At 34.5% G+C, this 14,327-nt stretch overlaps 1 protein-coding gene across 1 annotated transcript; it reads left to right on the top strand.

Moving 5' to 3' along the window:
• The first annotated feature begins 2,782 nt into the window (after nucleotides 1–2,782).
• On the top strand, nucleotides 2,783–4,256 carry LOC145056869 (receptor-like protein kinase HERK 1). The gene is made up of 2 exons (XM_079004592.1): nucleotides 2,783–3,788; nucleotides 3,998–4,256. Exons 1-2 carry the CDS (start codon nucleotides 2,874–2,876, stop codon nucleotides 4,076–4,078), a joined length of 996 nt encoding a protein of 331 aa, XP_078860718.1. The 5' UTR covers nucleotides 2,783–2,873; the 3' UTR covers nucleotides 4,079–4,256.
• The last annotated feature ends 10,071 nt before the right edge of the window (nucleotides 4,257–14,327 follow it).

Raw genomic sequence — 14,327 nt, forward strand, 5'->3', positions numbered from 1 at the left:
CATTCTGGTTTTCATCCTTTCAAGCATTAAAATCGAATTACAAGAGAAAAAGAAAAGTTACCTGCAGAAGATATCGGAGGCAAAGGTAGCACAGGCGAAGTAGACGAAGACGAAGGCGAAGATGACGATGGCGGTGACATTTCTGACATGATCGGAGCTAGATGAGAAAGGGGTAGAAGAGAACTGGCGTCGATGAGGGAGCCGGAGGGCTTCGCTATCGGCGTCGATAGTGGAGGCGGTGTCCGAAGGGGATGAGCGGAGGTGATGACGAAGGGTCGCAATCGGAGTTTCAGTGGGAGGGGGCAAGAAGAGTGACATTTGTGAAGAAGAAAGGCAGAGGGAAGGAGAAGAAGTATTTGGGCAAAAAGGGAACATGAGATCTTTTTATTTTTTCAGACATATCTTTATATCTAAAAGTTTAAGAGGCATCTTAAAAATTAAGAGGCATAAATTCATATGCAACCAAACAGTCTAAATCTGAAAAATTAAGAGTCTGCCTCTTAATTTTTCAATTAAGATATTACCAAACGGGGCCTAAAGCTAACCCAAAAACAAGATCTACAAGAAACAACACCAAGTTCAGAACTTGATACCTCAAAATGGTGCCAAAAGGTGGAGTGATTCTGGATCTAGAGAGCTTCACTCCTTCAATGTGGTCTTCTCTTCCTTCCTTCTTCTTCAAAAGCACCAAAACACACACACAAAAGCTTAGAAATGGCTCCTCAAGATGATACTAGGGTTTGCAAACACATATGAGAGGGTGGAGGATGATTAGGTGAGGGAAAATGAGGCTATAATGGGGTTTAAATATAAGCCAAACCCTAAAAATTAGGGTTTGCATGCTCGACACGTATGCCCCACGTACCTATATACGCCCTTCGTACTAAGGCATGCCTTAGTACGCTAAGCATACACACGTACGCTAAGCGTAAACACGTACGCATGGTGTACTCCTAAACCCTCCAAATTATGAAATGGCCACTAGGGCTTCCCATGCACACCTCCTTCTACTTAGGGACCCAAAATGCAACATAATAAAATTATAGGGTTAAATTTAGAAGTGCCTTATCATTGGGATGTTACACAAACTGATATATCTCTCTTTTACTCTCTTCGATCACCAACAACACTCCACTACAACTACCCTCCTCATGCCGTCACAACAACATGAAAGAGTGTCATCGACCATCGATTCCCACATTACCCTAACCCATTAACCATTTTCTCCTTACCTAAACGTTCTTCCCTTTACACTGGACCATTAACACGCTGAAAGTCCAGCTTTATTGTGTCGTCACTACGTGCACTGCCCCTGCCTCCCCCATGTCCGATAAGATCACCCATTACCCTCTGTCCCAAACTCGACCATATCCTCCCTGTTATCTACCATTGATACTCTAAACCTAAACAAGTATCCCATTGAAAAAAAATCAAACTCAAAGCTTTGAAATTTGTTTACCAGTTCTTAAAGATTTTTCAAAAAGCAATAGGGATGAGATTCAATTTCCTTCTGTTGATCTATGTATCTCGATTTCTCCCTGCTCGAATCAGCTACAATTGTTGTAAGGCGTCTTAATTGGGGAGGTAAGTAACATCCATTCTCTATCTAGCTAGTCTTAGATCTTTGATTACATATGTCTTAATGATTGTAATGTGATGTATTTAAATGGGCTATCGTAGAAAATTGAAGATGTGATGTGGATGGATGCAGAACATTTTTTTTTTTGCTTTGATTCCAGACTTGAAGATGGTAGGGTTTTAAACGGTTTAGGATTTACTATATGATTTCCTAACAAAGTCAAGAATGTGTCTATGGTACATGAGATGTGGCTCAAGGTGGAAAAAATAGGTGGAGATGTTAGTTGTTAGTGGAGGATATTTAAGTGGTGATCGTGAGTGGTCTCTCTTAGGAGAAGTAAGGTTGGATGGGTTGTAGTGTTGGATGCTAACTTGGGAGATGATGAGGGCATATGGGAAAGCAAGGGGGATGGGATCTAGGTTTCTATTCTTCTAGTGTGTAAGGCAAGAAAGGAGGAGGGGATGATGTAGGTTTTCGGTTTAATTAGAGAAGGAAGGAGGAAAAAGGGGTGGGTGGTGGACCGGTGGTTGTAGCGGATGAGAGGAGCGACCGATAAAAATAACATATCGCTCGAAAATCAAGAAAATATAGAACCAAGATAGATCTTCAACATATATTTTCAAAGAGATCTTCCAAGAAATTGCAACGTACGTAACAAGGACTTCAGATCAGCATACGAAGGGAACAATAATTGTTAAATAGCGTTAAAATGACCTAATTAACTTTAATAATTAATAAAAATACGCCATTTTCAATCTGAAAAAAGGACCAATTAGTAGTCAAAAGTTGATCATTACTTTTTTTTAACATCAGGAAAAATTCTTATAAAACTAGCAACAAGTAAAAACCAAATACAAACAGTAAAAAACCGAAACATAAAACCAGAGAGACAAGAAAACAAAAATTAAAAGACAATTCACAATACAGCACCACGAAAAAATTAACGCAACTTAGCTCGTTCAAAAAAAGAGAACGGTGAACAACTTTTGACTACTAACTAGTCCTAATTTCCAAATGAATAATCGCGTACTTATTTATTTATTTATTAAGGGTAATTAGGTTAGAGTAAACCAAGAATCGTTCTCATACTTCTAAAAATTGAAAAGTCAAAAAGAACAAAAAAAAAAAAACATTCTGACGTTCGTCCAATGACCAGTTTTAGTCATTCATGTCTTGAACGTTTATTGAATATTTCAAACCTATCATTTGTGTTAAATAGAACATCATATTAATTAAGAATTATGTATCGATAGCCTCTTCCAATCATTCCCATCATTAGTTGAGTAATAAAACAATGGCGTCCTCCTTCATGATAGAGTTTGCACACCTCAGAATTCCACTCAAATCCATACACAACGCCACCAACAACTTTGCAGAATGCAACTTCATCGCCGAAGGTGCATATGGTAAAGTATACAAAGGAGAATTCTCACTCTCTAAGGGTCAAACCATGGGTGCTGTAAAGCGCTGGAATCCTTCAAACGAAGATGGAATTCCCGAGTTTCGAAGGGAGATCATGTTGCTTTCCGACAATAGACATGAAAATCTCATCACACTCTTAGGATTCTGTGATGAAGAGAAGGAAAGAATCCTTGTGTATGAGTATGCACCTAATAAAAGCCTCGACTTTCATCTAGAGAACCCCAACTTCACATGGGTTCAGCGTCTCAAGATATGTCTTGAGGCTGCACGTGGTCTGCAGTACCTTCACGATCCCAAAGGAGCCCAACGAGTCCTTCATTGTGATATCAAGAGTGCCAACATCCTATTGGACGAAAACTGGAACGCTAAAGTTTCAGATTTTGGCTTATCCAAATATGGCCCTGCAACACTAACCCGTTCGTATCTTATCACTCAAGCCAAAGGCACATATGGATATGCGGATCCCGCGTTTTTGGAGACGATGATATACACAAAAGAATCGGACGTGTACTCCTTTGGCGTTGTGCTATTTGAAGTTTTATGCTCAAGGTTTTGCATTGATTTTAGTTGTGATAATGAACGTCGATCGCTACTTGTATGGGTAAAGAAGTCATCAAAAGATGAAATTCGAGATAAGGTTATTGATTCTAATCTAAGGCAACAAATGGAACAAGATTCTTTTGATACTTTCTTAAAACTGGCATTCCAATGTGTGGAAAGAGAGCCCAAACGTCGCCCATCAATGGATTTAGTCGTGAGAACGCTTGAATCTGCACTCAAATATCAAGTATGTTATTCTTTTACTCTTTTTCCATATATATATATTTATTGAAGAAACAACAACCGAACAAAATATGATTGAAATAATATGGTTGGAACTTGGAAATAACAATCCAAATACATAAGATCGATTTATGTCCGATTGAATATGTGTTTCGAAGTTTCTTTTACTATAGTTGATTGTATCGTAACAAGGTTTTCGTTTGCTGATTGTAGGAAAAAAGAAGATTAATTTCGAAGTTGAAAAGTGCTTCAGGTGTCCTTTCGGGCATTGCTGTAGCCGCTGTGCTCCTATAGGCCAGGGTCATGCTAGGTTTTTTTTATTTTAATAATGTTCTACTAGTTCTAAACAAATCTATTTTGTTACATACTAACTCAAGTATACGATTGGGCCCCTCATTTTGGGCCCAGTACAATATGTATGTGGGCCTGTGGCTTGTGAGAGCTTCTATGCTTCTGTTTGTTTGTTTTTTTAGCATGTGAAATTTATTTTAAAGGTTAAACAACCTAAATCAAGTTTATATCTACAAGTTGAAGACTTTTAAAAGAGTAACCAATGTGAAAATTGGATCATTTTAGTGTATATGGATTTGGTAACTAAATCACTATGGGACAAGCCCATTTGAAAGATGTAGAAGTTCTTAGATATGAAGTTATGAGTTCAAACCCATATATAAACCAATTAATTAACTTCTTGAAATTAATTTATAATCACTGTTCAAAGAAAATCATTATAGTCTCTCTCTCTCTCTCTCTCTCTCTCTCTCTCTCTCTTTATTTATATATATATATATATATATATATATATATATATATATATATATCTTCTCACTCTTTTTCTCGTCGATATTTACTATAGGAATCATCGTTGACGATTCCACACTTAAGAACACAAGTGAACGAAACCACTCCAATGCCATCAGCTCCATTTCCCTCTTGCAATTGTCATCACCCATACACCAAATCATCCCCCTCCGATGGGCATTGAATGGATGAGCCTCATACTAAACTAGAAACTGCCAATGCCTCCGAGTTAGGTATTTTATTAGGCTTTGATTTTGGTTTGAAACGTTTCTCATATATGTTTTTTTATTTATGTTATTATATTGTTTTGAATTTATTTGAGATATCAAAAATTGACATGAGCAGTTTTGATAAGTTTCATATCGTTTTAATGGTGTGAAGATGAGACCGATAATTGAAATAATTCCCATTGATTTGACAATGTTAATGTTTTAAGAATGGATGTGCTGGTGGGTCCTTATGGTTTTTATATTCACTAAAAATAAAAGAGTAAAAAAAATTTTTAAAAAAATTAATTAGAAAGGATAAAAAAATATTTTTATATGGACGGAAGGACCAATGGCATAATTTCTCCAAACCATTCGGCCAAAAAACAAAACTGTGAACTTGACCGAATCATAATGACCATTTCTATAATTTACTAAAAAAATTATTTCATGTTAAAGGATGAAAGTTTTGTTGCATAGGCAGGTTAGAGGTTTGAGTGTGAGTAATGTGTTGGCTTTGAATATAGCTCTTCTGTACAAGTGGGTGTGGCAGTTCATTCTAACCCAAATGTTTTTTTTTGACTTAGTGATTAAGGCGATTTATGGTTCCACAAGTCTTATTGGAAGTCCTTTGCCTTAAAATAAGACCACTATTTCGTTTGATATTCTCAAGGTTGTGGACAATCTTTCTTCTAAGGGTGTTAGGTAAAAACAAACTAGGTGATGACTCACCAATTTCTTTTATGGATGACATTTGGTCAGGAGGTACACCTTTAAAACCCAATTTCCTCGAGTTTATGCCCTTGATTATGATAAACAAGCTACTGTTAGACACAAGATGGAGCAACGTTCTCTTTTGATTTTGCTTTAGCGAGAACAAAATGGGTGGTGATGGTTGGGGGGGGGGGGGGGCTCTAATGGCAGGGTTTTCGGTCGAAGAAATATTACTAATATGATGTAATTCGTAGTCTATCTGCTGGATTCAAAAAAGAAAGATTACTACACTTTCAAAGAACTCATTTTTTCCTTTGCTTAAGGCTTGTGGGAGTCGCTTCGACATTGGGGTTGGCAACCTCGGCGAACACCAGGTCGAAGCTGAGGCAGGTCGAGCTCCGCTCAACAGCTTGGTGGGATTTTACCGATGAGAGATAATCATTTTTTTACTATTTACTATTTTTTTTTTCAAAAAATAACATCTTATCAAAAATATAACCGTTTTTTTCTTCAATATTTTAAATTTTAAATCATCAATCTCAGTTATAAATATCATCATCCTTACTCATTCTTCACCTATTCAAATCTTCTAAATTCAATTATCTTAACTCTCTTATTTTCTTCTTCAAAACATCCTCATTAAAAATAGCTCGTATTTGATCCCCTGAAGAAGAGACGTTACTGGGTCATTCATGGATTGATATAACAAAAGACTCAATCAACATTAACGTCAATGCGTGTAGTTTTGCGGAAGAGTCGCTGAAACTTATACCGTCAAACCACTTTTCCACGAAGTACATATGAACTCTTCTCCAAATGGAGATATGTAAACGGACTTGCAACTCATTTTAAAAATGTGTTTCGTAGGGTAACGCATGAGGTGTAAATGATGAAAATGAAAATACTTTGGTAGAAAATGCTTTTGAGGCTTACCATATTGAAGCTGACAAACATTTTCGGCTTGTTGAGTTTTGAAAAATTGTGAGAGAGTCCCCAAAATTTGCTAAAATTTAAACTAATTGTCTTCTAATTTAAGTTTTTATTTCAAGTATGTTATGTTTTTTGAATGTAAGTGTATTAGTTTAATTTCAAGTGTGTGATTTTTTTAAGTGTAAGTGTGTGATTTTCTTTTAAGTTAATGAAATTTAAGTTTTTATTAAAATAATTTATTTATATTGATTTCTTTATATAAAATAAATATTAAAAAAAAAAGGTAATATGACAAGCATGACAGCCCATGCCATGTAAGTGACGAGTTTTTGCTATAACGAGACAAATCTGACGTGACGCCTACATAAGCCTTGACAAGTATGCTACCATTCCCTTTCCCTTGGACCTAATTGACCTAATTGATGTTGTAATAAACTTGTATGCATTGTACTTTTTACACAATTCCATCGCCCTCTTCATAATGGGCTATTAGTTGCACAATGGGCTATTAATGACACTTTAATAGGTTAATTGATTCATAATGATCTATTAGCTAAATTATTTTTAGGATGTGTAGTATATATAAAAATCTAATTTTTAAATATTTGCCGGAAGAAAATGAAGAGTTAGCCCCACAAACAAGGGAGGTCTGCCTCTATAGGTATGCAGAATCCTCGGTTAATCCATTTTCATCCTTTCAACTTTCCAAATTATATTAATTAACCTTTCACACCCCTTTCTTTCAAAGAAGGGCTAATGACGTAAAAGCCCTCAGGTTTTCAAGAAATGTTTGGATTTATCCTTTGATGAGTTTTATGTTCAATAACGTCTCATGTTTTGTTTAATTTGTTCAATTTTGCCTTGTATCATGTTTAGCAGGGCGCAATTACAAGTGGTGGCCACATGAACCCGTTGGCTAGACGGATTTTGCTTGAGATAGTGCCACGTGGGCGCTGACATGGACATTATAGTTTCATGTATTTAAAAATTAAATGGAAGGAGGAGCAGATGTCGGAGCAAGGATTCAAACACACAACCTATCTTACACAAAGGCAACCAATTTACCACTACGCTATAACATCTCTTGTGCTTAATCGTCAAATATAGTATATATAATGTGTAATGTTGAAGCAATATAATAATAATAATAATAATAATAATAATAATAATAATAATAGTATATCATAAACCATAGGCACTAAACCATATATAAACCATAAACGATTGATTCGAAATGATGATAATGAGATCTTCACAGTTACACCTAAGTTACCATAGACCATAAACCCAACATCCTAAACCCTAAACCCGTAGCTTTCAAAAACTCCAACTCAAATCCATAAACCCTAAACCTGACATCCTAAACCCTAAACCATAAACCATAGACACTAAACCATATATAAACCGTAAACCCTACACCCTAAACCCTGAAGACTAAAACCTAAAACCTAAACCAAAATAACCAATCTTCTTGGTATGTCATCTTGCATTGTACCAAGGTGATTGATCTAAATTCGCTAAAAACATGTTGTTGGGAATAGCGTATGCATTTTACAGAATACCACCCATCACCGCCACTGCCACTACCAGTACCATCGCCGCCTCCAGCACCACCACCGCTACCAGCACCTCTTCCACCACCACCACAACCACCACCTCCACCACCGCCATCGTCACCGTCACCAACAACACCGTCACTGCCACTACCATCACTCACCACCACCACCAATACCAACACAATTGTCGCTGCTCTCATATATATATATATATATATATATATATATATATATATATATATATATATATATGGAAGACTGACGATGAGTCTAGTTCTTTATACCACAATGGGTCAAGAAGAGTGAAAGATACACCTTATAAACCAGTAGCTTTCCAAAACTCAAACTCAAGTCCATAAACCCTAAACCCGACATCCTAAATCCTAAACCATTGACCGTAGACACTAAACCATATATAAATCGTAAACCCTAGACCCTAAACCTTGAAGCCTAAAACCTAAAACCCAATCAGAAAGAACTAATCTTCTTGGTATATCATCTTGCATTGTACCAAGGTGAACAAACTAAATTCACTAAAAATATGTTGTTAGGACGAATGCATGTAATTTACGGAATACCGCTTCCTTATGATGATAAAGGGTCGTAGTAGATGATTGATTTGAAATGATGATATTGGGATCCTCACAGTTACTCCTAAGTTACCATCCATATTTAAGATGGAAAACATAGTGTTACCAATTATATATATATATATATATATATATATATGTGGAAGACTGACGAAGAGTCTAGTTCTTTATACCACAATGGGTCAAGAAGAGTCAAATATACACCTTATAAACCCGTAACTTTCCAAAACTCCATCTCAAATCCATAAACCCTAAATCTGACATCCTAAACCCTAAACCATAAACCGTAGACACTAAACCATATATAAACAATAAACCCTACACCCTAAACCCCGAAGCCTAAAACCAAAAACCTAAACCAAAAGAACTAATCTTCTTGGTATATCATCTTGCATTGTACCGAGGTGAATGATCTAAATTTGCTAAAAACATGTTGGGAATAAAGTATGCAATTTACGGAATACCACCCATCACCGCCATGTCCGCCACTTCCACTACCAGTACCGCTGCCGCCTCCAGCACCACCACCGATACCACCGCCGCCTCCACCACCACCACCGCCGCCAACACCACTGCCACCACCCAACACCACCATCACCGTCACCTCCACTACCATTGTCGCCATCGCCATCACCCCACCACCATCGTTGTCACGACCTCCACTACCACCGTCGTCGCCACCGTCACCAACACCATCGCCTCCACCACCATCGCAACCACCCACCACCACCGCTACCACCACCTCCTCCACCACCACCACAACCACCACCTTTGTCACCGCCACCGCCACAGCCACCGCCACCGCCACCGTCACCAACACCACCGTCGCTGTCACTACCATCACTCACCACCACCACCAATAGCAACACAACCATCGTCGCTCCCAACTATATATATATATATATATATATAATGATAATGGGATCCTCACAGTTACTCCTAAGTTACCATCCATATTTATGATGGAAAACATAGTGTTACCAATTATATATATATATATATATATATATATATATATATATATATATATATATATATATATATATATATATATATATATATGGAAGACTGACGATGAGTCTAGTTTGTTATACCACAATGGGTCAAGAAGAATCAAAGGTACACCTTATAAACCAGTAGCTTTCCAAAACTCCAACTCTAGTCCATAAACCCAAAACCCGACATCCTAAACCCTAAACTATAAACCGTAGACACTGAACCATATATAAACCGAAAACCCTAAAGCCTAAAACCTAAAACCTAAACCTAAATAACCACTCTTCTTGGTATATCATCTTGCATTGTACCAAGGTGAACGATCTAAATTCACTAAAACATGTTGTTGGGAATAATGTATGTAATTTACAGAATACTATAGTGGAATATGGTTTTTGTTGCTCTAGTGTTTATCATGGATAAATTATTTTTCATTTGTATAATGTGGTTAGGTTATAAAAATGGATGAGGTACGACCAATAAAAAGAAAAAGAGGTCAACACGGTATTGCTGCTTTCAAGAAAAATTATCGTCCTGAAGATTATAATGTTAAGTTCAATGAGAATTATATCCCAAATGGTGGCATGTTATAATTTATGTCTTGGTTTTGCATGAATGTTCAACAAAGGTTTCCAATAGATGAAGATCCGGGTTAAGTTAAAGATAAATATTTTAACGATTTTTGGTTGGAAGCCAAGGTATTATATATTAATTTTACAAATATGAATAACTTGTTAGTTAGTTAGTATGTTTAACATTTTTGTTTTGAAACTGTAGAAGCAGTAGAATATCGAGTCTGATGACATGAAAGATTATATAAAGAGGAGAGCTATGATACTTGCATCAAATTTTAAATCAAGGCTAGTTTCAAATTTTGTAAATAAAGAATTAAATGCATGTGCTATATATACCTTATATTTGGCGATGTATGGGATAGATTTGTTGCACAATAAACTACCCCTGAGTTTTTGGTATGTTTTAATTGTTTTTTGATTATTATTGATAATATTATTAGTATGTTTACAAATAATTAATAGCATTTTGTTGATATATGTGTAGGCAAAAAGTGCAAAAGCTAAAGGAAATAGTGCTAAAAAGAAATCCCAAAACCACGTAGGACGAGGTGGATAGCTGAGTCTTGAAAAAAGAAAACACTTATTATATGGCCTCAACTTGTAGCAAAATATGAGTTTCTAGAGTGTATACAAAATGAATGGTCTAAGTTGCATTTAATGTCTTTCGCAATAAAAGACAAAGAAATTATATGTATGATCTTCCACAAAAGGCAATTGAAGATTTCAAAATTTTGGTAACAATTATGTTTTTTTAATAATGAGACTTTCATTGTTTTTAGTAAATAAATGTTACCAAGTATTTTTTTTATATAGGAACGAGAAGAGAAAAATATGATAGCTGATGAGAGTTATTATCAAAATGAGGAAGACTCGTTAGTTAGACTTTTGGGGCCTGAGCACGGGGGGCGATCAAGGATAGTATCCAATATCATTGGGCCTACTAAGGTTTCGGGTGGATTGTTTAAGAATGTGGAAAAAAAAAAGTTGAAACTCGATACTACGGGTCGACACAAGCCCAACATTCCATGAATCTAATGATGTGTTTGGTGGACCATGGGTAGAATATCTACCTATTGAGGTAATATATTTATAGTTTTTATATAAACTTATATTAGATTTATAGTTTTTTTTGTATGATTTGCAGGTTATGATAGCATATGATTTGCTATTAAAAGTTGCTGCTACTGAGTTGAAAGTAGCTTCTGGTATGTCATGACCAACCTCAAAAACGGTTATATATTCAAAACCAGTAAATAAAGGTTGTGTTAAAGTTCAGGTTGATGAGATCATAAAAATATATGAGAACTTGCTTGTGCATGTCGTAACACGAACGGATGAAGTTGAATTTGTTAAACATATGCTTCATACCATCGTTTAGTGGCTAATATATGCATTAAATGTATATTTTTATTTAAATACAAAAATATATTTTAACATATATTTATTTAAATATTACAATCTATTTAGCTTGCAAACAAAACACTAAGCAAGTCAAATAGTGGTACGAGAATGGGCTCGAGTCGCTCCTCTCCACATATACATGTTGATGACACCACAACTTCATTTTATCGTCTACAAATAATCATAGTCGACCGGTTCACTCTTATAAAATGTTGTTAATTTAGTTTTATTTGTTACTATTATAACAATTTATTTGTAATTTTAGTTTGAGGAAAACCACTTTCCTTATCATCATCAAATGGATGCTAATGAACATTTTCAAGATGGTTTAGTTGCAATGGTTAGTCTTAAAAAAACTTGTTTTAGTTTGTTTTTAGATGTTTAATTTTTGTATACAATCATGTGTAGTACTAATGCTTTATGTTTGTTTTTAGATATTATCTATGAATCCACCACAAATTGATTTAAATGCATTCGGAGCCGGGTCCGGACCCGAACCCGAACCCGAACCATTTACATTTGTAGATCCTGATCTTTATATATCCTTGAGCAAAGTACAACAAAAATGTCCTAAAATTCAAGCTATTGCTTTTCAAGTAGCAGACTTTTTTAAGAATGCACATGACTCTTATATTTTTTCACCTAGAGGGATGTATCGCAACAAAGTTCGACTTCCCATCCTATATAGTGAGGTGTTACAACTATTTTTAAGGGGTTGACTTGATTATTGCATTATACATTGGTTTGCGATGTAAGTTATTATATTTTTAATATGGTATATTAACATTTAGATATAATTAATTTTACTAACATTGTATAGTATATATAGGTGTTTTCTAGGTCTCCCAATTCCGAATGCGCTTTTTTTGATCTGTTACGCATTGCAAGATTAGATACGCAAATAAGGATGACGGCTATCGCCGAACATATCGTAAAAGTATTTTCGTATCATGAAAGCAAAAAAATATTTTCTTGCTCCATATTTACAGGGGTATTTTTTTCTTTCCATAATACATACGCATACATATACCCACTACACATATCTGCTTACATGTTCTATATATTTTATTTTTGTAGTGACCATTGGGTTCTTTTTATCCTATGTCCGAATAGCAAATCTGTTGGATTCTTCAACAAATGATCAAAAGAGATAAGATGAATACATTTTTGCTTCTTGGATAAGTATAATTTTCCCGGGACGATTTGATAAGTAGGAGAATGTAAATATATGTTTTCTGTTGTTTTTTTATCAATTTATATCAAGTGGTTTGAAATATTTAATTGTAAATTAAATATAGTGCTACAAACAAAAAGATAGCTGGGAATGTGGATATATAGTGATTAAACACATGCGAGAGTTTATTGATATCATTCAACATGATTTTCAAAGTAAAATAAGTGTTTAGTATATATATTTAAAATATTAATTTTTCTATATGGTTGTATACATATTTATATAATTTGTTTGTTTGTTGCGGTTTTAGAAAAAGAAGATGTTTGTTTTGTGTGATAAACTTGAAGATATGGTCTTAAAAATGATACCACATTTGATTGAAATGGTGAGTGAAAGTCGGAAAAGATCTCGGTAAGAATTCATTAGGATGTTTTGTGTTTTAATATAACTAAAACTTAAACTATAAATTAATTGTTTTTTGTGTAATGATGCAGTATTTTGTAATACCTTTTTGTTTACTGGTATTATTTTTTTTGCTACCATAGATGACAACCGCATTGTGCTATTTAATAGAGCGTTTTTTGATGCATTTCTTATCTATAAGACGGTTCTACATTTTCTAATGCTGTTGACTACCAACATCAACAAATGATTAATGATATTTTATGTTGTCATTCGTATTGTATTTTAAAAGACCATTTATTTTTTAAGGCTGTTTAATAAAAACATCAAAAAATAAATATATTTTATGAAGCTATATTTTATAAGACAATTTTGGACAGCTCAAAAAATAAATCTATTTTATAAAGATATTTTTATGAGGCGGTTTTGAATATTTTCTAAGGTGGTTGTAGAACCGTCTCAAAAAACAACACTATTTTATGATGCTATATTTTTTGAAGCGGTTGAATAACTGCATCAAGAAATAAAATAAACCGCTTTATTAAACCTCTTTTGTACTGTTGTGCTTTCATGAACATTAAATTTAAAAAACTTCCATGACTCTATTTTCATAAATATTATATAATTATTATAATGCACATGTCTAAGCTCTTAGATGAGATCCAACCATACTCTTTTATCTTAGTTTAAAAGAAAATCATAATTTTGTAGTGTAAACGGACTGATTGATGTTGTCATCAGGTTCCACTTTGTTCAAACATGATTTAAATTTTATTGTACACAATTATTTAGACTTTTATTCTAGCTTTTAATAAGTTGTAAACACTTAAAAATGTAATTCTAATTAACAAAAATCAGCTGGTTTTAAAATGAGACTAAAAATGGTAGAAGTCTTTACTCTCTGCACATCGTTGATATTTGTTTCATCACTTTACACTCTTCGCCAAATATTGTTTGCAATATAGTTTTCTTGCTGTAAAAAAAAGTAATAATTTTTAATTGTCATATTAATTGTAAATTTCGAGTTGAGTAATTTTAAGCATTTATAAATATGAACAAGTTGTTCACTTGGACTCGTTCTATCATTACATAATTAATAGTAGTAAAAGATATCTAATAAACTATAAACTACCACTACCCATGCATCTTCGTGAGTCAAGTGGCCAACTTTAAGAGCAAATTGGCATAAACTATACAT

This window comes from Lactuca serriola, chromosome 6, assembly GCF_051521515.1.
Source record: "Lactuca serriola cultivar US96UC23 chromosome 6, Lser_US96UC23_V15, whole genome shotgun sequence".
NCBI lineage: Eukaryota > Viridiplantae > Streptophyta > Magnoliopsida > Asterales > Asteraceae > Lactuca > Lactuca serriola.

What these genes read in the sequence shown, in the direction of transcription:
- LOC145056869 (XM_079004592.1), top strand. Translation starts at nt 2,874, where the DNA reads ATGGCGTCCTCCTTCATGATAGAGTTTGCACACCTCAGAATTCCACTC. An exon ending in AATCTGCACTCAAATATCAA is followed by an intron (nt 3,789 to 3,997) that starts GTATGTTATTCT and finishes TGCTGATTGTAG; the next exon opens with GAAAAAAGAAGATTAATTTC.